Source organism: Chiloscyllium plagiosum, unplaced genomic scaffold (genome assembly GCF_037043375.1).
Source record: "Chiloscyllium plagiosum isolate Xiang-an unplaced genomic scaffold, Cpla_swu_hap1 HiC_scaffold_17, whole genome shotgun sequence".
Classification (NCBI taxonomy): Eukaryota; Metazoa; Chordata; class Chondrichthyes; order Orectolobiformes; family Hemiscylliidae; genus Chiloscyllium; species Chiloscyllium plagiosum.
Genome location: NW_028270155.1, coordinates 63191347 through 63214624, shown reverse-complemented (window position 1 = coordinate 63214624; position 23278 = coordinate 63191347). Strand labels below are relative to the sequence as shown.

At 48.0% G+C, this 23278-nt stretch overlaps 1 protein-coding gene across 1 annotated transcript in view; it reads left to right on the top strand.

Moving 5' to 3' along the window:
- LOC148147382 (uncharacterized) overlaps positions 1–23278 on the top strand; it is a 76955-nt gene that overhangs the window by 265 nt on the left and 53412 nt on the right. The window contains exons 2-4 of the mRNA XM_087995604.1: positions 3725–4174; positions 5155–5299; positions 11091–11238. Coding sequence (XP_087851730.1) covers positions 3725–4174; positions 5155–5299; positions 11091–11238 — 743 coding nt within the window. The remainder of the gene's footprint in view (positions 1–3724; positions 4175–5154; positions 5300–11090; positions 11239–23278) is intronic.

Genomic DNA, 23278 nt, shown 5'->3' with positions numbered 1-23278 from the left:
AAAATTAACACGATACAAACAGAGTTCGTCGAAGGTAAAGTAACAAATAAAGACAATTGTAGAGATAAAGTTATCACACAAATGCTGCTGACAGAACATAGAATAGTCCAGCACAGTTCAGGCCATTCGGCCCTCAATGTTGTCCCAGTCTTTTATCCTCCTCTAAGATCAGACTAACCGATTCACCCTTCCTTGTACGATCTTCCATGTGCCTATCCAAGATTCACTTAAATGTCCCTAATGTATCTGACTCTACTACCACTGCTGGCAGTGCATTCCACATACCCCGCCCCCAACCCACTCTCTGAGTAAAGAACCTACCTCTGATATCTCCCCTAAATCTTCCATCAATTACCTTAAAATTATGCCCCTTCATGATAGACATTCTGCCATGGGAAAAACTCTCTGGCAATCCACTCAATCTATGCCTCTGAACATCTTATACACCTCTATCAAGTCACCTCTCATCCTTCTTCGCTCCAATAAGAAAAACCCTAGCTCCTTTCTTCAGATGTCATGCCCTCCAGTCCAGGTAATGTCCTAGTAAATCTCCTCTGCACCTTCTTGAAAGCTTTCCAATAATGAGGCAACTAGAACTGAACACAACATTTCAGGGCTCTGTAGAGCTGCAGCATAACCTCGCAGCTTGAAAACTCAATCCCCCTGCTCATGAAAGCTAACACTCCATACACCTTCTTAACAACCCTGTCAACCTGGGTGGCAACTTTGAGGGATCTATGGACATGGAACCCAATATCCCTCTGTTCCTCCACACTGCCAAGAATCATGCCTTGAATCCTGTATTCAGCATTCAAATTCAACTTTCCAATGAGAACAGCTTCACACTTTTCCAGGTGGAACGCCATCTGCCACTTATCAGCCCAGTTCTGCATCCTGTCAATGTCCTGTTGCAACCTACAACAGCCCTCTGCACTATCCACAACTCCACCAATCTTTGTGTCATCAACAAACTTACTAATCCATCTTTCCACTTCTTCATCCTACTCATTTATAAACACCACAAAGAGCAGAGGTCCCAGACCTGTACCCAGCAGAACACCACTGTTCACCAAGCTACAAGCGAATACTTTCCATCAACCATCACTCTCTGTCTTCTATGGGCCAGCTAATTCTGTATTCAGACAGACAGTTTCCCTGTATCCCATGCCTCCTTACTTTCTGTATGAGCCTACCATGGGGAATCTTATCAATTGCCTTACTAAAATCCATGTACACCACATCCACTGCTCTACCTTCATCAACATGTTTTGTCATATCGTCAAAGAATTCAATAAAGTTTGTGAGGCATGACCTGCCCCTCACAAACCATGCTGACTATTTCTATTCAAACTATGGTTTTCCAAGTAATCAGAAAATCTGTCTCTCAGAATCTTCTCCAGTACTTGCCCATCAGCATCATAAGACTGCTTGGGGACTGAGTGTAATTCCCAGGATTATCTCTATTTCATTTCTTGAACAAAGGAAAAATGTTTGCCACCCTCCAATCAACTGGCACTATTCCAGTGGACAGTGAGAATGCAATGATCATTGCCAAAGGTGCAGCAATCTCTTCCCTCACTTCCTGTAGTAACCTTGGATATATTCTGCCTGGCCCACGGGATTTATCTATCTTTATGCTTTTCAAAATTTTCAGAACATCCTCCTTCCCAAAATCAAACTGTTTGAGCATATCAGTCTGTTTCACGCTGTCCTCATGAATGTCAAGGTCCCTCGCAGTAGGTAATCCTGAGGGAAAGTATTCATTAAGGACCTCCCCTATTTCCTCCTATTCCAGGCGCAAGTTCCCTTACTATCCCTGATCGGCCCCACCCTCCCTCCTGCCATCCCTTTTACATAATGATAATGACAAAAATGGGTGATCAAATTTTAACCTCTAACATCAGATTGTTGTACCTGAGACCTTTCAGAGAGTAACACGGTTGCCAAAAAGGGAAAACATGGATCTAAAATGGCTGCAGGGGCCACCTGCCCAAAGGTTGAGCAAGATTCATGAGACCCATTTGTATGAAACAATCTATCTACGGTGAAATTACCATTTTATTTGAAGAAATGTAATGAGTAACCATTAAGATATTTTCTCCCCCAAATTAGTACAGTTGTGTGTGTTGCTTTAATATTTTGGGAGATGCAAGAGTTACCAATCAATCAGACAACTTGAAAAAACAAAGTATTGCGACTCTGGAATACACACTGAACTGTATTTCAACAGCTGCTTTTCAGCATCAGGACTGAGAGAATGAAAAGTGAATTTGTGTAGCAAGAGCTGGAATTCTCTCTCCCTCTTTCTGTTTCTAACATTATCTCAGAAACAGCACCCAGTGAAAAAGTAAATTTGAGAAACAACTGTTCACCAAGAATTCAAAGATCTACAGATTCTGAACTGTTGAGGATAAAAGTCACTAAACTCTGATTTCAGGTTAAGAAATAACACCCCAAGGTGTCTAAAGGCCACATAAACATTATTCTCACTGCCTCTACCACTGTCTATTTTGAACTTCCTACCTCTGTGTTTGTGTGCGTCTGTTCATTTTAATCATTGGTTCTTGAATCAAGTGAGTCATAAAAGTCCTCTTTTCATTCAAGAAAGGCTTGAAAATGGGCTCTTGCATTGTGTAGTGAACTTGGTTGAAGTTGAAAGATCATCACTGTATGCTGAACAAAATAAATAAAATGTTTTTGCAGCTGACTAATAGGTGTGAAAAAACAGGGAGCTGGTTCCCTTCACACACTTAGTTACAACAAGTTCAAAAACTGAATATAAAATTGGAAAAATACATTTATCCTCCTGAATCCTGAAACTTCCTCCAGTCAAAGTCCAATAAGCTCTCCAGCAGCGAAGTATTCAGTTTGGTGAAAGGCCTCCTCAGTGAGCAGGATGTGACATGAGATTCTGTTCCTGACCTTCTTCCTTGCTGACAGGCTCAGGCTGAGGAAGGGAACAGACACGGCAGGAGGAGGGAATATTGTGAACTCTCTGAACATGCGATCCCCTTTCAGTGCAAAATCTCAGGCAAGCTCATTTCATCAAAGTTACAGATTAAACTCACAGTGTCACTTTGCTGTTCGGTAATATCTATTGCCTTTTCATTTCCTGATCCCTTTTCCAGGGTTCTGTTTTGGAAGAGCTATAACTTCCTCTATCTCAGTGTTGGCAAGATTAAAGCCTTTGACTGTGGCTTTATTTTATCACACAACTTGATAAGTTGATGGAGGATTGAGGAAATAGGTCAAACAGTTGTATATTTTCATGTGTATACAAGGACAGCGAGTCTGATCATCATAAAATGTAAAATCACCTCTCCTGAGTTACAGCCAAATCCCAGCTTTATACAACATATTACAACATTATTTATGACACAGACACTGTCGATTCTTCACCCAGTTCTTGACTCCATCCTTATATAATTCTGACCAGCAAAATGTTTTAATATTTTAGCCTGTGTTTTACAAATACTATTGAGACCTTACAACGGCATCAACGTTTTGTTTGAGAACACTCTTGTGAAGGGCCTTGGACCATTTTATTCCTCTAAAGGTGCTATGAAAAGAAAAGTTGTTGTTGTTGCTGATTATCAATTCCTGATTATGCAATTAGTGTGGGATTTCCCTCAATTTTCCAGCAAAGTCACAGTATTGATTTAAAAAGCTTCTGAGAAAATTTCTCAGGTGTTGATTAATGCTTACCTTGTGATTGTATTTGCAGCAATAGTTGGTGCTGAGTTTACAGTTTGTGGATACCTGAACAGTCACATTAATACATCTCATCACTACATTGGCCCAGACCCATGTTCATTGAAAGTGTCTGTAAAGGAAACAGGCTTAGAAATAGAAGCTCATCTCATTGGGAATGGTTCATCTTCCTGGACACAAGATCCTGCAGCACCTACACCTGCAGCTTCATCAGAAATCTGCATCACCTGGAAAGGATCCGTTGGCCAACTCTACATAACCCGTGGTGATATTGGAAAGTCGTATCCAACTGCCATGTCCACTGGAGGGAAATTTTGTCAACATTTCACTCTCACCAATAGCAGTTCACACAAGAGTTCACCGTTGCTGAGAGACATTATTTACATAAATCAGTCAGACTTCAGTCCAGTTCACATGGAAAATGCTTCTTATTTGGAATTTACTGGATCTGAAGGAGCATGTGGTGAGTAGAATAATAACTGACACATTGTGAATCACAGATATGTGACTTTATGACTCTATTTCTCACAGATAAAGAATAAAATAGAAACATAGGCCCAGGCTTTCTCTGTTTCTCCTACAACCACAGGAGGAGGAAAGTGTGAGTGCGGGGTGTGTGCTGCTCCCTGTCTTCAGAGATGTCCCCAGTCAATGGGGAGGGGGAGATGGGAGGCCTGGGCTATATTATGGAGCACCAGATCAACACTAAAAACAACACCTTGATTCTGTAAATAATGTTAATTGTACATCGCAACACAATTAATTTCATGGCCTGCTTAATGAAAAGGATCGATGGCTTTAAACCCAGGTTGTGGAATATGCATTTCTTTAAGCTTTAGAGTATATTTCTCACAGGTAAACTACTCCCAGTATTACAGGAATATTAGTTCCTGTCCAGCTAGATTTGGCAATGTCTGTTCTAACCAGATTCAATTGTAATCTAATAAAACTGAAAGGTTTTTGATGAATTAGATGATTAATAATAATCACAGCAGATGTGAAGTTTTCAGCAATTTATCAGGATCCACATTAAGAGTTTAATGTTCCCGATGCTCTATCAGGACCACAAGTGATTTACTTTCCCAATCCCAAGCTTCCTTTCTCCTTTCCTTGTATTGTTCCTGTTTCTGATGCAGTGCCTTTCACTCGGGAGAAAGATCTGGCTGGACCTCATTGAGTTGCCACGTACATTCAGTTTCCCTCTCCCCAGATACTGCAGGCCTGCTGGGTAGTTCCAGCATTTCCTGTTAGTGTTTCACAATTTTAATTGTGCTGTTCAGGATAAAGTTCTAGACTAAGATGGAGATGTGTGTACAGAAAGTCTTTTTAACATTACACTGCAATTTGCAAGCACATGTACATAACATATCAAATTTCGAAATATTTTCCTGATATTGAAATGTTGAGATTCCCTCTTCTTTCTAACGGTATCTTTCCTATTAGAATCACCATTGGCTGATTGCTTATATCAGAAAAACAAATTGACTGACCTCACAAGGAAAGGACAATTGAAAGTAAATGATGCTCGCTGTGCAATGTTACTGACCAACAGAATCCTGGGGCAATGTGATGGGAACATTTCAGTCGGGTAAGTGTGAACAACTTGAAGTTGACAACAATGTTTAAAAGTTGATGTGGTGAAGGGGCACATTTTGGACGTATTTTATCCAAGGATTAAACAGATTCACTGCCAGGTTTCGGTTCCTTCCTGCTTCAGGAAGGTGTCTGTGAGGAGTGTTCGCCTAGTTTGAAGGTTTCTGACAAGTGAATAAAATCTCCTGTGTAATGCAAAGCTGCTATTTTTCACCTTCAATGTTTTGCTTGTCATTAAAACCCCTCAAAGAATGTGAAATATTAAAATGCATTGTGTTGTGTGCTTAGTTCAAATGTTTTATTTCAAGTTCATAGACCCAGTAAAAATGAGCCTGAACACTGTATTCTGCCATTTCGTTCAAACTGACACATTTTGCGCTGACTTGGAGGCTCTGTGGCCTGCATTACTTTTTAGCAGCAGAGGGAGAGGCAGGCAGCGTGCCAGGGTTGGGAGCACTGAGCAGTCAAGGGGCTGGACATGTTGTTGTTGTACAGCACTGGGCTCTGTCAATGTCACACCGAGAGCTTGTGGCAGCAGCTTATGTGGCAACACATTGCATGGGCTTCAAGCAAATGGCTCTGTCTAAAGGTCAAAGGGACCAGTCCTTAGTGGAGTGAAGGGGACTATGTGTCAAGGAACTCATCTAATCCCAGTCCAGGGGCTTGGCCACAGTCTTCCAGAATGTGGGGATCCCTGCAGTCCAGGGACCCGGCCAGGAACAGCCCTGAGGTAAAGTTCAAGCAAGTTTGAAATCACAGGTACATCGGCTGGGGTGTTGTGGGGACACCGGTCTTTGGGCTGTCTCTCATTTGAGGCTGGCCTGCCCAAGTTACTCTGGGGACTCGGACATGGTCCGAGCTGGAGGTTTGGGTATTAATGGTCAGGGGCTTTTCAGGGTCCTTTCCATGGAGTCCTGGGGAAAGCAGGAAGCTCAGGTCTGAGGATGAGGTTCATTGGATTGGGTTGATGAGGAAATGGTGGGAGTGAAAGGAGGAAATTCAAGATGGAAGGCTGGGATTTCCTGGAGCATGGGATGGGACAGAATGCTAAGGGAGGGATGGTTCTCACAAGGTGCTGCCACTTTGGCCACAACATGGAGGAGGTGTAAGGCCAATGAGGGCATCACAATTCACAGAACCATGGACTCTGAGGGTAAAGTGGGAACATTGATGGTTATATAAAGGGGAAGGATAGAAATGGTGGAGGCTGACAGGTCACTGAAGATGCAAGGACAGCAACAGGAAAGGGAGCATGAAGCAAAGGGAAGATCATCATTCATCTCGGGTAAAGACTGCTCATCACTCACAAGGACACTCAACTGAAATCGTCATATATGAGTATTGCATCATTAACATCCCAGTGAAGCAGTCTGGGAAGGATGTCCCACAGTCAGCATCCCAGTGAAGCAGTCTGGGAAGGATGTCCCACAGTCAGCATCACAGTGAAGTAGTCTGGGAAGGGTGTCCCACAGTCAGCATCACGGTGAAGCAGTCTGGGAAGGGTGTCCCACAGTCAGCATCACAGTGAAGCAGTCTGGGAAGGATGTCCCACAGTCAGCATCACGGTGAAGCAGTCTGGGAAGGGTGTCCCACAGTCAGCATCACGGTGAAGCAGTCTGGGAAGGGTGTCCCACAGACAGCATCACAGTGAAGCAGTCTGGGAAGGGTGTCCCACAGACAGCATCACAGTGAAGCAGTCTGGGAAGGGTGTGCCACACTCAGCATCACTGTGAAGCAGTCTGGGAAGGGTGTCCCACAGCCAGCATCACGGTGAAGCACTCTGGGAAGGGTGTGCCACAGTCAGCATCACTATGAAGCACTCTGGGAAGGGTGTCCCACAGTCAGCATCATAGTGAGGCACTCTGGGAAGAATCAAATAGTCATGTGGGGCAAGAAGATTTACTGAGTTAGGTTAGGTGAGCGTTTAATTTATTTTTATCACTTAACGTCTTTATTTTGGGTTTATAGTTTACAAGTGCTGTGGCCCAGAGAAGAAGAACCTGGAAAAAATCAACGTTATTGATTTTATAGACGATCTGAGGGTCTAATTGAGCAGAAAGTCATGGGAGTAGATCTCAATGCCGTGGTGTGCCCCTCCTGCTCTGTGGGGAAAGTGGGACCAGAACATGTGCAGGAAGTGGCTCCAGCTGCAGCTACAGGAAGGGAGCCTGGGTTTCAGAGCTGGAGCAGAGACTGGGGACACTGTGGAGCATCTGGGAGGCTGAGGGTATCGAGGATAACACGTACAGGGAGATGGTCACATCACAGGCTAAGACTCCAAAGTGAGAAAGTGAATAGTTGATCACCTGGAGAGGAGGAACAGTTTGGAGTGGAAGGGTGAACAGCCAATGGTTGTAGACTGCACAGGTATCAAATTCATGGCTTAAAAAAAGGAATGAGGTCCTACAAGCAGAATATTGGGATTCGTTTTCAGACGTTTCATCACCGTACTGGGTAACATCATCAGTGGATGGTATGGGGCTGTCCCTTCCTGCCTAATGCCACTCAGCTTGGGGAAATAATGGCCCGTTGTCTGTGACCAACATTCCCTCGAGTCCATGCATTGTAGAAGATGCTTGCACCTTTCCAATCGTTTTCCCCGTGTTGAACAAATGGATTCTGTGCAGATCCAACCACTTTAAATGAGCATCCACAATGACTGAAAACACGGAGTGTGTGAAAGGACTGGCGTTGTAGACATGTGACTGAGTTCAGGGTTTACCCAGTCATTCCCACAAATGTTGGTGCTGGTGGTAATTTGTATCCTCATTGGCACTCTGGGCACTGCCCCACCAATGCAGCTATGTCATCATCCAATCCTGGCCACCAGATGTAACTTCTCACTAACATCTTCATTATGGAATCCCCTGGATGACCCCGGTGGAGTTCAGCCAGTATCTGTCAATGACCTTTCCTCAGGACAATCACTCTTGCTCTCCATAACAATATGCCACCCTTTATGGTGATCTGGTCTCACTGAGTCCAGAAAGGTCTCAATTCTGGTGATGGTTTCTTTCCTCTCTCACCACCAGCTGTTTTTGTTTTGCCAGGATGGGATGTTTTTGTGGCGACAATCTGATATTTTCAGTGGTGACCAGAAGGGTGTCCAGAAAGTTTAAAACCAGAACAGACTCTTCTTGTGGTGGAATCACTGGCCAGTGGGAGGCGCCTCATGGCATCTGCATTTCCCACTTGGCCTCCCGGACAGGGGTCCAACTTGTCACTGTCTGCCTCAGAATAAGGGCCCACCACTGTATTCATCCTGAAGCTCTGGGCGGCATGGCCCAGTCCTCGTTAAGTAGGCCCTAGCAGGGGATTGTGGTCTGTTCCTATTACAAATGTACACACGGAAAGGCACAGTGGAACTTTCTCACATCAAAGGTGACCGCAAAACCTTCCTTCTCTATCTGGGCGTATCTTCATTCAGCATTAGCCAAAATCCAGGAAGCATGCACTATCGGGCGTTCCTCTCCATTGGCCCTCCAGTGAGCCAACCCTACCCTGATACCCCACAGGGAGGTATCGCACATCAGCACCATATCTCGCTTGGGATTGCAGTGAGCAAATACCTGAGACAATGACAGCTGCTTCTCTACTTCCCTAAAGGCTACATCTGAGCTCCAAGGCCATTCCCAAGGCTGACCCTTTTTCAATAGAAGATGGAAGGATGCCAGAATGGAGGCCAGCTTGTGGATGAAGGTTCTGGAATAATCCACCAACCCAAGGAAAGACTTATGCTCCGGTACAGATGAAGGAGCCTCGGGATCTTTTTTCAATGAATCTCAACCAGTTCTGTCCTATCAAGCTTGGGCCTGGGCCTTTTACTACAGTCAGTGGGAACTAACCCAGCTCCTTCTCAGAAAAGACCGGAACTGAAGTTGTACCCTCAATCTGGAAAGGCTCCCCAGTTATAGGCTCTCAGTCTGGCCGAGGTCTTACACAGACTTAAGGGTTAGAGTCCAGAGGGAATTTTGGTAAAGACTGGTTCCACAATCACTGATACAGCCGCGCTGGTATGGACCTCCATTGGAACTGGGTGACCATTTAACCAGACCTTTATTTTGATTGGTTCTGATTTGGAGATGATGGAGCATTTTAACTGTTCCTAACCAGCTGTCGGTGAACTTTCCAGTGTGTGCACTCTCCTGGATAACGGCCTGTGAGTTCTTATTCAATTCAGGCCAAGTGGGACCCCTTTGCCATCTCGGGTCCACATACTGGCTGTGACTACAATGGTCTGCCAGGCCGGATCAAGAAGAAAACGTTAACTGGTTGTCCGAGGCTTGGCTTTGTTTTGGGGTTTTGCTGGGGGCTGTCCAAGGGTCCCTCTGTTCAGGATATGTCCTGAGTGAGGCTGTGCAATGGCCTTCCCTCATGTGGTGTTCCCAAGCTCAGTCGGCCTGGTGAGGCTGTCCACTTCCGCCAACATTCCCTGTAACTCCAGCTCCACTTGCTGCATTTTCCAACCAGAAAGCCAGTTGTAGTGCCTGTTTGAAGTCCTGTTGGGCTTCAGCTAGTCAGTGCTTTTGCGTGGTCATCTCATAAAGCCCACACACCAAACGGTGTCTCAGCATCTCACTGAGGGTTAAACCAAAATCATATTCCTCTGTCAGTTGTCTTAACCTCATCCAGGCCCTGATACGGATTTCCCTGAAAGGTTCTCACACTGTCAAGTAATACCGATGGTGTCTCAGAATGAGAGCAGGCTTGGGTCTGTAACAAACCTTCACTAAATCCATCAGCTCTTGAAATGTTTTAGTGTCTGGTGCTGCAAGGAAACTCAGGCTCCTAATAACCAAAAAGGTTGTGAGGCCACGCGCTGTCAGGAGAATTACTCATTGCTTGTTATCTGCTCTAATGTCATTTGCTGGAAAAAATACTGCATTTTTCCACATTCTGGGCCCAGTCTTCGACGGCAGGATTGAATGAGTCAAGCTTCCCAAATAGCAGCACGAAACCAGAATTGTTGACCCCATCTCAAAGACACCTGTTGCAAGTGGATCTCTTCAGGAACGTGCTTTTTTCTCATCATTACAGAAATAACTCACTGAAAGCTGATATCCCATCACCAAGTCACCCTTTATTTACACCAGCGTAGTCTATAACACTGACCCAGCGAGCTCAGGGCTGGCTCCTGGAGGGAGCAGAACCCCTGACACTCCAGTTTGTATCTGTCAGCCAAGGCTCCCTGATTGGACCAAGTTAACAGCCCCAATCAGAGAACCCATATTCTCTGAGATCTACCTGACTGACCTTGTATCAGTCACTACAGTGTTCAGTAACTGCACCTCACGCTGGGTAAGCCATTGAGCCACTGCCTTCAGGAAGTCTGACGATGCTCTTGTCTCCCAGTTTAATCTTACCTCATGGTTCTTCAGATTCATCTGAGAAGGACCTGAGAAGAGACTGATGCCCCCAATGAAGCTGCTATGTGTGAGCTGGTGGTGATGTGGTTTCTTTGGGGCTTAACAGAAACGTGGATCAGACACCTTAGCAATTATTACAGTATGTTTATTATCACACTAAGCAGGGCAGTAAGGGATCAGAGCAGCACACATAGTGATGACATCATGATAAAGGCTGATGGGTTCTGATGCAGAGTCACTGGACTCGGAACATTCATTCTCCTTTCTCCCCACAGATACCTGACCTGCTGAGTTTCACCAGCAATTACTGTTTTTGGTTCATGACATAGACTGAACTGAATAAATAAGTTAATATTGACCCTAATGTGTGAATCCCTGTTTCTTATCCAGTCCAGAGCTAACTGTCTGTGCATTTTCCAGCCTGGAGTCTGATCTACGTAAGGTCCTGATGGATATGGATTTTCCAATGGACAGTGAAACCTTTGTACTTCCAAATGTTAAGGCTGCTGTGATCAAAGTGGATGTGAAAGGTGTTTTAGCATTTACAGTTACTGCCACTTTCTCATGGGTAAGTGTTTTCACAATGCAGTAATTAATAAGGGTGCAGTAAGGAAATGTGACATTGTCTGACTTGATAATATTTGAGTATTAAATACCCCCCGGAGTAAGGATCACACAAATATTTTACTGCAACAGTTCAATAGAATCAGATCGTTTCTAACTGGATAATCTGAACAATGACCAAGGGGGAAAGTCCCAGCTTTGTAGTGTTGCTTGTGATGAGACTGCATGAGCCCTGTGCCCTCCTGGAGATGGGTGCTGTGGTGCCAGCTGTTTCCAGTATACCCCACATGGTACAGCCTCTTGAGAAGGTGCTCCCTGAGCCCTGTGTGTGTCTGGAACCAGGTGATGAGCTGCTATCCTGGTTTTACACAGCAGCCTCCCTGCCTGATGTAATACTGAATTCCCCAACTTGGACCACCCAGGGCCAAGCAACAAACATGTGCATCACAGAATCTTTATTCAGGAACATAACCAGTGACATGGACAAATGGGAACTGACCATCCTTGTGCAGTGCCCGAGGGCCTGTCCTGGTTTTCCTGTGCAGCTTTACCCCGTTGGTTACTGCATGGTTAGTGGAAGGCAGCTGACTTCCAATGGGGGAGACTGCAGGTGGCTTTTGCAGGATGTCCTGGGGAAACCCTGGGCCTGGCTTCAGACTGCACCATCTCACAACAGACAGCAGCTGTCTGGACTGACAGGGTAAGGGACAACAGCAAGGGGACTGGTGGAGTGGCCACAGTGAGAGCACAAATGCTGTCACCCTGAGAGAGGGCAGCAGGTTGATGCCCCATGGTACCTCTGCCAGTCCCCCAGGCAGCATCCCCAGATCCCTAGTGATCTGTTGGAGGACGAGCTGCTGGCCTGCCCCAAGACCCTGCAAACCCCTTTGCCCACTGGGATCCACAGTCATGTTCACAGCGGGTCTGAGCCTGCATGGGACCAAGCACGACCTCAGTCTGAACTCACACTGCAGTACTGAGGGGTTTCTTGGCTTCTGTCTGTGCTTCAGCAGAGGCTGAGACAGTGAGCACAGATACTGGATCACTGCCCTGTCAGCTGCTGCAGTCAAGGAGCTGGCTCCCACTGTCACAGGGGAAATGATGGGATCCAAGCTCTGTGCAGTGCCCTCTGACACATTGGGACTGAGCTTCTCCATGCCCTTTGATAGGCTGTCTGACATGGCCTGCTAATGTACCAAGCATCTCGGTGTGCATTCCCATCAACCTCCTTCTGTAGGCTTCCCATTAATGTCTCCATCTGTGTTCCTAGCAGCAGAACGTGCCCTCCATGGAGTTGGCACACTAGGTACCCATTTCCCCTGGCAGCTCACCTGTGAGATCACGTTACAATGCCCCCTCACCAGTGACCTGGGTTTGAACTTCCGTCTCCTCATGGCTGTGAGGAGGGCCCCAGCCGGCACTTCCTGGGAATCTGAAAGCAGCCAATCAGAACGGGAGGGTTGGGATGTTGGAGGGAGAGGCAGAGGAAAGCACCAGATCCATGGTCCCACAGTCTGCAGCTTTCATTTGATTCCCCATCTCAGGGTGAGAGTGAGGAGGGGATTGAGAGCAGCAGGGGCAGTTACTCACCGTCATCCTTAATGTCCCCCATGAAGCCATGGGCTCTGTTCCAGCTGTCCCCATGATTCTCAGCATATTCCCAGAGGTCCCTCTGTGAATGAAATGGTCCTGTCCCCACTGATTCTGTCGGCCCTGTAGCTCTTATGGAGAACCTTGTGATTGAGTCTGTTGCAGTGTGTTGGTCTGTGTGTGTGTGTGTGTCTGTGTGTGTGTATATAAATATGTGTGTGTGTGTCTGTGTGTGTGTGTGCATGTGTGTCTGTGTGTGTACGTGTGTGTCTGTGTGTGCGCGTATGTGCGTGAGTGTGTGTGCGCTTGTGTGTGTCTGTTTGTGTGTCTGTGTGTGTGTGTCTAAGTGTGTGTTTGTGTGTCTGTGTGTGTGCATGTGTGTCTGTGTGTGTGTTTGTCTACCTGTGTGTGTGTTTGTGTGTGTGCACGTGTGTCTGTGTGTGTGTGTGTGCCTCTGTGTGTGTCTGTGTGTTTGTGTGTGTTTTTGTGTCTGTGTGGGTGTGTGTGCATGTGCGTCTGTGTGTGTGTGCGTGTGTGCGCCTGTGTGTGTGTGTCTGTGTGTGTGTGCATGTGTGTCTGTGTGTGTGTGCGTGTGTCTGTGTCTGTGTGTGTGCGTGAGTGTATGTGTCTGTGCGTGCATCTGTGTGTGCGTGTCTGTTTGTGTGTCTGTGTGTGTGCATGTGTGTCTGTGTGTGTGCATGTGTCTGTGTGTGTGTCTGTGTGTGTGTGCCTGTGTGCTTGCCTGTGTGTGTGCGTGTGTGTTTGTGTGTGTGCGTGTCTGAGTGTGTATATGTGTGTGTGTCTGTCTGTGTGTGTGTGCGTGTCCTGTGTCTGTGCGTGTGTGCCTGTGTGTGTGGGTCTGTGTGTGTGTGTGTCTGTGTGTTTGTGTGTGCGAGTGTGTCTGTGTGGGTGTGTGTGTGCGTGTGTGTCTTTGTGTCTGTGTGTGTGTCTGTGTGTGTGCGTGTGTGTGCATGTGTGTCTGTGTGTGCGTGTGTGTGTCTGTGTGTGCGTGTGTGTCTGTGTGTGTGTGCGTGTATGTCTGTGTGTGCGTGTGCGTGTGTCTGTGTGTGTGTGTATGTGTCTGTGTGTCTGTGTGTGTGCATGTGTGTGTGTGCGCGTGTGTCTGTGCGCGTGTGTCTGTGTGTGTCTGTGTGTGTGCGTGTGTGTCTGTGTGTGTGCCTGTGTGTGTGCGTGTGTGTCTGTGTGTGTGTGTGTGCGTGTGTGTGTGCATGTGTGTCTGCGTGTGTGCATGTGCGTCTGTGTGTGTTTGCGCGTGTGTGTGCGTGCTTGTGTGTCTGTGTGTGTGTGTGTGTGCATGTGTGTCTGTGTGTGCATGTGTATCTGTGTGTGTGTGCGCGCGTGTGTGTGTGTGCATGTTTGTCTGTATGCGTGTGTCTGTGTGTCTGTGTGTGTGTGCCTGTGTGTGTGTGTGCATGTGTCTGTGTGTGTGTGTGTGTCTGTGTGTGCATGTGTGTCTGTGTGTGTGTGTGCGTGTGTCTGTTGGTGTGTGTGTGTGTGCGTGTGTGTCTGTGTGTGTGTGCATGTGTGTGTCTGTGTGTGCGTGTGTGTCTGTGTGTGTGCGTGCGTGTCTGTGTGTGCGTGTATCTGTGTGTGTGTGTCTGTGTCTGTGTTCGTGTGCGAGTGTGTGTGCGTGTGTGTCTGTGTGTGTGCAAGTGTGTCTGTGCGCGTGTGTGCGTGTGTATCTGTGTGTGTGTGCGCATGTGTGTGTGCATGCTTGTGTCTGTGTGTGTGCGTGTGTGTCTGTGTGTGTGCATGTGTGTCTGTATGTGTGTGCGCGTGTGTGTCTGTGTGTGTGCGTGTGTGTGTGCGTGTGTGTCTGTGTGTGTGTGTCTGTGTGTGTGCGTGTGTCTGTGTGTCTGTGTTTGTGCCTGTGTGTGCGTGTGTCTGTGTGTGTTTCTGTGTGTGCGTGTGTGTCTGTGTGTGTGTGTGTCTGTGTGTGCGTTTGTGTGTGTCTGTGTGTGCATGAGTGTATGTGTCTGTGTGTGCGTCTGTGTGTGCGTGTCTGTTTGTGTGTCTGTGTGTGTGCGTGTGTGTGTCTAAGTGTGTGCGTGTGTGTGTCTGTGTGTGTGCATGTGTGTCTGTGTGTGTATGCGTGTGTCTGTGTGTGTGTACCTATGTGCTTGCCTGTGTGTCTGTGCGTGTGTGTTTGTCTGTCTGTCTGTCTGTGTGTCTGTGTGTGTGCATGTGTGTTTGTGTGTGTACGTGAGTGTCTGTGTGTGTATATGTGTGTGTGTCTGTCTGTGTGTGTGCGTGTCCTGTGTCTGTGCGTGTGTGCCTGTATGTGTGTCTATGTGTGTGGGTCTGTGTGTGTGTGTGTCTGTGTGTTTGTGTGTGCGAGTGTGTCTGTGTGGGTGTGTGTGTGCGTGTGTGTCTTTGTGTGTGTGCGTGTGTGTGTGTGCATGTGTGTCTGTGTGTGTGTGCGTGTGTGTGTGTGCGCGTGTGTCTGTGTGTGTGCGTGTGTCTTTGTGTGTGTGTCTGTGTGTGTGCGTGTGTGTGTGCGTGTGTGTCTGTGTGTGCGTGTGTGTCTGTGTGTGTGTGTCTGTGTGTCTGCGTGTGTGCATGTGTGTCTGTGTGTGTTTGCGCGTGTGTGTGCGTTCTTGTGTGTCTGTGTGTGTGTGTGCGTGTGTCTTTGTATGTGTGTCTGTGTGTGTGTGCGTGTGCGTGTGCGTGTGTGTGTGCGTGTGTGTCTGTGTGTGTGCGTGTGTGTCTATGTGTGTGCATGTGTGTCTGTGCGCGTGTGTCTGTGTGTGTCTGTGTGTGTGCGTGTGTGTCTGTGTGTGTGCCTGTGTGTGTGCGTGTGTGTCTGTGTGTGTGTGTGTGCGTGTGTGTGTGCATGTGTGTCTGCGTGTGTGCATGTGCGTCTGTGTGTGTTTGCGCGTGTGTGTGCGTGCTTGTGTGTCTGTGTGTGTGTGTGTGTGCGTGTGTGTCTGTATGTGCATGTGTATCTGTGTGTGTGTGCGCGCGTGTGTGTGTGTGCATGTTTGTCTGTATGCGTGTGTCTGTGTGTCTGTGTGTGTGTGCCTGTGTGTGTGTGTGCATGTGTCTGTGTGTGTGTGTGTGTCTGTGTGTGCATGTGTGTCTGTGTGTGTGTGTGCGTGTGTCTGTTGGTGTGTGTGTGTGTGCGTGTGTGTCTGTGTGTGTGTGCATGTGTGTGTCTGTGTGTGCGTGTGTGTCTGTGTGTGTGCGTGCGTGTCTGTGTGTGTGCGTGTATCTGTGTGTGTGTGTGTGTGTCTGTGTTCGTGTGCGAGTGTGTGTGCGTGTGTGTCTGTGTGTGTGCAAGTGTGTCTGTGCGCGTGTGTGCGTGTGTATCTGTGTGTGTGTGCGCATGTGTGTGTGCATGCTTGTGTCTGTGTGTGTGCGTGTGTGTCTGTGTGTGTGCGTGTGTGTCTGTTTGTGTGCATGTGTGTCTGTATGTGTGTGCGCGTGTGTGTCTGTGTGTGTGCGTGTGTGTGTGCGTGTGTGTCTGTGTGTGTGTGTCTGTGTGTGTGCGTGTGTCTGTGTGTCTGTGTTTGTGCCTGTGTGTGCGTGTGTCTGTGTGTGTTTCTGTGTGTGCGTGTGTGTCTGTGTGTGTGTGTGTGTGTGTCTGTGTGTGCGTTTGTGTGTGTCTGTGTGTGCATGAGTGTATGTGTCTGTGTGTGCGTCTGTGTGTGCGTGTCTGTTTGTGTGTCTGTGTGTGTGCGTGTGTGTGTCTAAGTGTGTGCGTGTGTGTGTCTGTGTGTGTGCATGTGTGTCTGTGTGTGTATGCGTGTGTCTGTGTGTGTTTCTGTGTGTGCGTGTGTGTCTGTGTGTGTGCATGTGTGTTTGTGTGTGTACGTGAGTGTCTGTGTGTGTATATGTGTGTGTGTCTGTCTGTGTGTGTGCGTGTCCTGTGTCTGTGCGTGTGTGCCTGTATGTGTGTCTATGTGTGTGGGTCTGTGTGTGTGTGTGTCTGTGTGTTTGTGTGTGCGAGTGTGTCTGTGTGGGTGTGTGTGTGCGTGTGTGTCTTTGTGTGTGTGTGTGTGTGTGTGCATGTGTGTGTGTGTGTGTGTGTGTGTGTGTGTGCGCGTGTGTCTGTGTGTGTGCGTGTGTCTTTGTGTGTGTGTCTGTGTGTGTGCATGTGTGTGTGCGTGTGTGTCTGTGTGTGTGCGTGTGTGTCTGTGTGTGTGTGTCTGTGTGTGTGCGTGTGTGTCTGTGTGTGTGTGCATGTGTCTTTGTGTGTGTGTCTGTGTGTGTGTGTGCGTGTGTGTGTGCGTGTGTGCATGTGTGTCTGTGCGCGTGTGTCTGTGTGTGTGTGTCTGTGTGTGTGCGTGTGTGTCTGTGTGTGTGCGTGTGTGTCTGTGTGTGTGCGTGTGTGTCTGCGTGTGTGCATGTGTGTCTGTGTGTGTTTGCGCGTGTGTGTGCGTTCTTGTGTGTCTGTGTGTGTGTGTGCGTGTGTCTTTGTGTGTGTGTCTGTGTGTGTGTGCGTGTGTGTGTGCGTGTGTGTCTGTGTGTGTGCATGTGTGTCTGTGCGCGTGTGTCTGTGTGTGTCTGTGTGTGTGCGTGTGTGTCTGTGTGTGTGCCTGTGTGTGTGCGTGTGTGTCTGTGTGTGTGTGTGCGTGTGTGTGTGCGTGTGTGTCTGCGTGTGTGCATGTGCGTCTGTGTGTGTTTGCGCGTGTGTGTGCGTGCTTGTGTGTCTGTGTGTGTGTGCGTGTGTGTCTGTGTGTGTATGTGTATCTGTGTGTGTGTGCGCGCGTGTGTGTGTGTGCATGTTTGTCTGTATGCGTGTGTCTGTGTGTCTGTGTGTGTGTGCCTGTGTGTGTGTGTGCATGTGTCTCTGTGTGTGTGTGTGTCTGTGTGTGCATGTGTGTCTGTGTGTGTGTGCGCGTGTGTGTGTGTGTGCATGTTTGTCTGGGTGCGTGTGTCTGTGTGTCTGTCTGTGTGTGCCTGTGTGTGTGTGGGCATGTATCTGTGTGTGTGTGTGTGTGTTTGTGTGTGCATGTATGTCTGTGTGTGTGCATGTGTGTCTGTGTGTGTGTGCGCGCGCGCGTGTGTGTGCATGTGTGTCTGTGTGTGTGTGCGTGTGTGTCTGTGTGTGTATGCGCGTGTGTGTGTGTGCATGTGTGTCTGTGTGTGTGCATGTGTGTGCGTGTGTGTCTGTGTGAGTGCATGTGTGTGTCTGTGTGTGTGTCTGTGTGTGTGCGTGGAAAAACAATTCGAAAGCTAAGGATGAAAGTGAAAAAGGTCTATGTGCTAGTAGAATCAACAGTTAATTTGTTCATCTGTCGAGCAGTGATCTCTCTGATTAGTGATCCGGAAGGTATTAAGAATCAACCATGCAGAACAGGGCTGAAGTCACATCTTAGTTTGAATAAAATGCGAGGTGCTGCCTTTTGGGAAAACACATCTTAGCAGGACTTATACAATTAATAGTAAGGTCCTAGGGAGTGTTGCCGAGCAGAGAGACCTTGGAGTGCAGGTTCATAGCTTCTTGAAAGTAGACTCACCAGTAGACAGGATAGTCAAGAAGGCGTTTGGTATGCTTTCCTTTATTGGTCAGAGTATTGAGTACAGGAGTTGGGAGGTCATGTTACAGCTGTACATGACTTTGGTTAGGCCACTGTTGGATTATTGCTGACCATTGATCCTCATGTGAGGTAAACCTGGTGTACGAACTCTCAAATTTCTGGGACCATATGCATGTCCAGCAGTCTCTTAAATATCCCCAATGACCTGGTTTCCACAACTGCTGCTGGCAACGCATTCCATGCTCTCACAACTCTCTGCGTAAAGAATCCGCCTCTGACATCCCCTCTATACTTTCCGCCCAACAGCTTAAAACTATGACCCCTCTTGTTCACAATTTCTGCCCTGGGAAAACGTTTCTGGCTGTCAACTCTATCTATGCCTCTCATTATCTTGTACAACTCAATTAGGTCCCCTCTCTGCCTCCTTTTTTTCCAGCAAAATAAGTCCGAGCTCAGTCAACCTCTTTTCGTAAGATAAGCCCTCCACTCCAGGCAGCATCCTGGTAAACCTCCTCTGAACTCTCTCCAAACCATCCACATCTTTCCTATAATAGGGCGACCAGAACTGGACACAGTATTCCTAGTGTGGTCTAACCAAAGTTTTATAGAGCTGCAACAAGAGCCCACGGCTCTTAAACTCAATCCCCCTGTTAATGAAAGCCAAAACACCATATGCTTTCTTAACAACCCTGTCCACCTGGGTGGCAATTTTAAGGGATCTATGTACCTGCACGCCAAGATCCCGCTGTTCCTCCACACTGCCAAGAATCCTGTCTTTAATCCTGCCCTCAACTTTCAAGTTCGACCTTCCAAAATACATTACTTTGCATTTATCCAGGTTGAACTCCATCTGCCACCTCTCAGCCCATCTCTGCATCCTGTCAATGTCATGCTGCAGCCTACAACAGTCCTCTATACTGTCAACGACACCTCCAACCTTTGTGTCATCTGCAAACTTGCTAACCCATCCTTTAATCGCCTCATCCAAGTCATTAATAAAAATTACAAAGAGTGGAGGCCCAAGAACAGAGCCCTGTGGAACACCACTCACCACTGACTTCCAGGCAGAATATATTCCTTCCACTACCACTCGCTGTCTTCTGTCAACCAGCCAATTCTGTATCCAGACAGCTAAATTTCCCTGTATCCCCTGACCTTCTGAACGAGCCTAGCATGGGGAACCTTATCAAATGCCTTACTGAAGTCCACATACACAACATCCACCGCTCGCCCCTCATCAACTTGTCTAGTAACATCCTCAAAGAACTCAATAAGATTTGTGAGGCATGACCTGCCCCTCACAAAGCCGTGCTGACTGCCTTTAATCAAGCCATGCTCTTCCAGATGGTCATAAATCCTATCCCTCAGAATCCTTTCTAACACCTTGCAGACGACAGACATGAGACTTACTGGTCTGTAATTTGCGGGGATTTCCCTATTTCCTTTCTTGAAGAGAGGAATTACATTTGCCTCTCTCCAGTCCTCAGGTACGACTCTGGTGGGGAGCGAGGATGCAAAGATCTTCCCAAGTGGCGAAGCAATCACATTTCTCGCTTCCCAATTGCAGCCGAGGACAAATCTGGTCTGGCCCTGGCGACTTTTCAATCTTAATGTCTATCAAACGTTTCAGCACATCAGCTTCCTCAATCTCTATCTGTCCCAGCATGCTTACCTCCTCCTCCATGGTTTCATTCACTACAAGGTCCTTTTCTTTCGTAAAGGCAGAAGCAAAAAACTCATTTAGGGCTTCCCCTGCCTCCTCAGACTCTGTACACAAGTTCCCAATGCTATCCCTGATAGACCCTACTCTTTCTTTGATCATTCTCTTATTCCTCACATACGTGTAAAATGCCTTTGGATTTTCCCTAAACCTTCCTGCCAAGCCTTTTTCGTGCCCCCTCCTGGCTCTCCTCAGACCATTTTTGAGCTCCTTCCTCGCCTGCCTGTAATCCTCTAGGGCTGAGCTTGACCCTCGCTTCCTCCACCTTACGGAAGCTGCCTTCTTTCTTTTGACGAGAAGCTCCTCCGCTCTCCTCATCCAAGGTTCCTTTATCTTACCCCTTCTTGCCGTTCTCATAGGAACACTTAGCCTTGCCATTGCTCCGAAACACAGTCTTTCCAAGATCACCTTTTGTCAGGTTATAGCTCAACCGTGTTACTTCCATTTCAGAGCAACAGCCAACCTTTGAACCCTGGATCATGTGATGTTCTCCTATTGGTTGAACCAGATGAATAGCCCAATCAGGGAGTGCATATTCTCTGAGGGCCTGCTGCCTGACCTTGTTCCAATCCCTGCACTTTCCCCAATTGAGAGCAATAAATTTGTATCCGACAGAGTAAATCAAGGGAAATGGGAGTGAGCCGACAAGACTAGACTCTCACAGCTCCCTTTGCACTCCTCAGTTTTCACAACTCTCCCCCCTGTCCCTCCAATGCTGTCACAGTTCCCTCTTCCCACCCACACTCTCACAGCTCTGGGAACACAGTGATTTTTGTCTAAAGTTTGGGAGTCACTGATCCACACACTTTCCCTGTTCCCGATGCTCCAGCTGTTCTCTCCTCCTGTGCACCTTCCGGAAAGGATCCTCAGGGACAAGGGATGGCCATTGCAGACACAGACACGTGGCCAACCCTCCCATTATAGCAGGGGAAAGGTACACGGCCTGTCACAGTGTGACCCAGCAATGCATGAGCAGGCCCTTGGCCTCTTAAACATGTGATCCCATTGGCTGGTCTGCACTATGTCCCAGAAAGGGCCTCCCATACTGTCCCTGTGCTCTGCGCAACCTCACACTGCAGAGGGGGGAGGCTTTTCATCAGGACCACATCATCAATTGTCACTCCTCATCTGACCAGGAGGATGTAGAGGGGGTAAGGGGGTCTAGGGCCCAGACTCTCCCCACACAGTGACCCAGCTGAGGTAATGACCAAACACTGCCTTCCCTGATGTCCTTGGGAGCTGTCCATTCACTGCCTGAGGCCTGAAGGACCCTGACATGCTGTGGGACTGCCTCACAGCTACAGGAGCTCACTGTGTCCCCATGGCGACTGGAGGTGCTGAGGTCATTGGCAGAGGGGCTGAGGAGGCTCTGTGTGTACTCGGAGCACACTGAGAAAAGGCCCCGAGGCAGAAGGAGCCTCTTCTCCTCCGTTGCAAGGGACACCTGCCCCATTGTGTGATGGGGAGATGGAGGAGCCCCTGGGAGAGACTATCCAGCTATGTTGTTCCTCTCTCACCTGGTCACCCTGTGGGTGTGTATCCATCAAGTGACCTGCTGGATGTGGCTCTCCATGAGGGGCACGCACCCATCGATACAGGAAGCAAAACACACCCACGGCTGGGACAGGATAGCACCGATGGCCTGAATGGACTCCTCCATTGTCCACCCATGGAGGTGTCAGCCCCTGGCAGCTCCCTCACCTCTCGCTGTGACTGCAGCAGGTTCCATGTTACTGACTGCAGAGGCCCCTCATCAGCCTGGGGCTCAGCATGGGCCTGGCCTCTACCAGACCTCTGTCTGTCAGTGGCTTCAGTCATCACAGCCTCCATCAGCTGCTCAGGAGAGGCAGTGATGTACTCACCAGCTTGTGACATTGTATCAGATAGTGAGCAGATAGCCACTGCGCGGAGAGGGTCTGTGTTGGTAGGGGGGGGGGGGGTGTTGGGGAATGATGTGATGCTGCATCTTCTGAAGGATCCTCCTTCTCCGAGTGGAATACAGCTCCCTGGTCTCAGCAGCTGACTGTCCTTCTGGAGCACGGAGTCCTGTCTGAGAAAACACAAACAGTCAGGGGGTAAGGGCTTCAGATCCCCTCCTCCCAGCCCTGCCCTGCCTGTTGTGAATCTCTGTGTGCCCAGTGGTGACACAGGAGCTCAATGCCCCCTCACTCTCTTTACTGTTCCACCTCACGGGGGGAATGGACTGGAAATCAATCCCTGCTATTCCCAGACTCATGACAAAAGTTAATGATTTTTACATCATATTCAAAACTCCCTCATTTACTTGTCTTTTTAGATCCAGGTTAACAGAAAACATGGACCAGGTTTTCATACTAAACTATTTCCTTCAATTTATTCCTGGTACATCGGTGTCACTGGCGAGGTCAGCATTTCTTGCCCGTTGGTAATTCCCTTTGAGAAGGTGGTGGTGAGCTGCCTTCCTGACCCACTGCTGTCCAACTCAGACTTTATCGCGATTGACACAACTGAGTGGCTTGCTCGGCCATTTCAGAGGGCAGTTGGAAATCAACCAAGTGATCCTGATGAACAAGATCGCTCTGCTCACAGGATGAAAAGTTCTTTTGAGATGGTGCCAGGCCCTGTCTTTCAGTGAGGGGACACTGAGATTGGCACCTCATTACCCACTCCCACTTACCCATTCAGCATGTCCCTCACCCCCGGGTCTGATCACCATTGGGCCTTTTCCTTGTGTGGGAACAGCACCCGCTCCTAGTGCCAACACCAAGATGGGCCCCATCATTAAAACCAGAGGGTTCAGGGAGGCTCCAAGTCCATAAACTGCATTTTCTGTCTAATTCCTGAAGGATTGATGAACTGTGGAATGCTGAAATCATCCTGGGTCATAACAGTTGCTACAGAAATGCAAGTCCTTTCTTCATGAATTAAAAATCCCACAACCCTCATGATAGTCCAACAGGTTTATTTGGAAGCTCTAACGTTCAGAGGCGCTGCTCCTTCATCAGGTGGTTGTGGAGTATAAGATTGTAAGACACAAGATTAAGAGCAACATTTTGTGATCTGTCTTATGATCCTACAGCACAACCACCTGATGAAGGAGCAGCGCTCCGAAAGTTAGTGCTTCCAAATAAACCTGTTGGACTGTAACTAGGTGTTGTGGGATTTTTAACTTTGTCCACCACAGTCCAACACCGGCTCCTCCAAATCATATCTCTCATTCAGAGTGAAGGTCGAAGTGACAGATCGTCAAC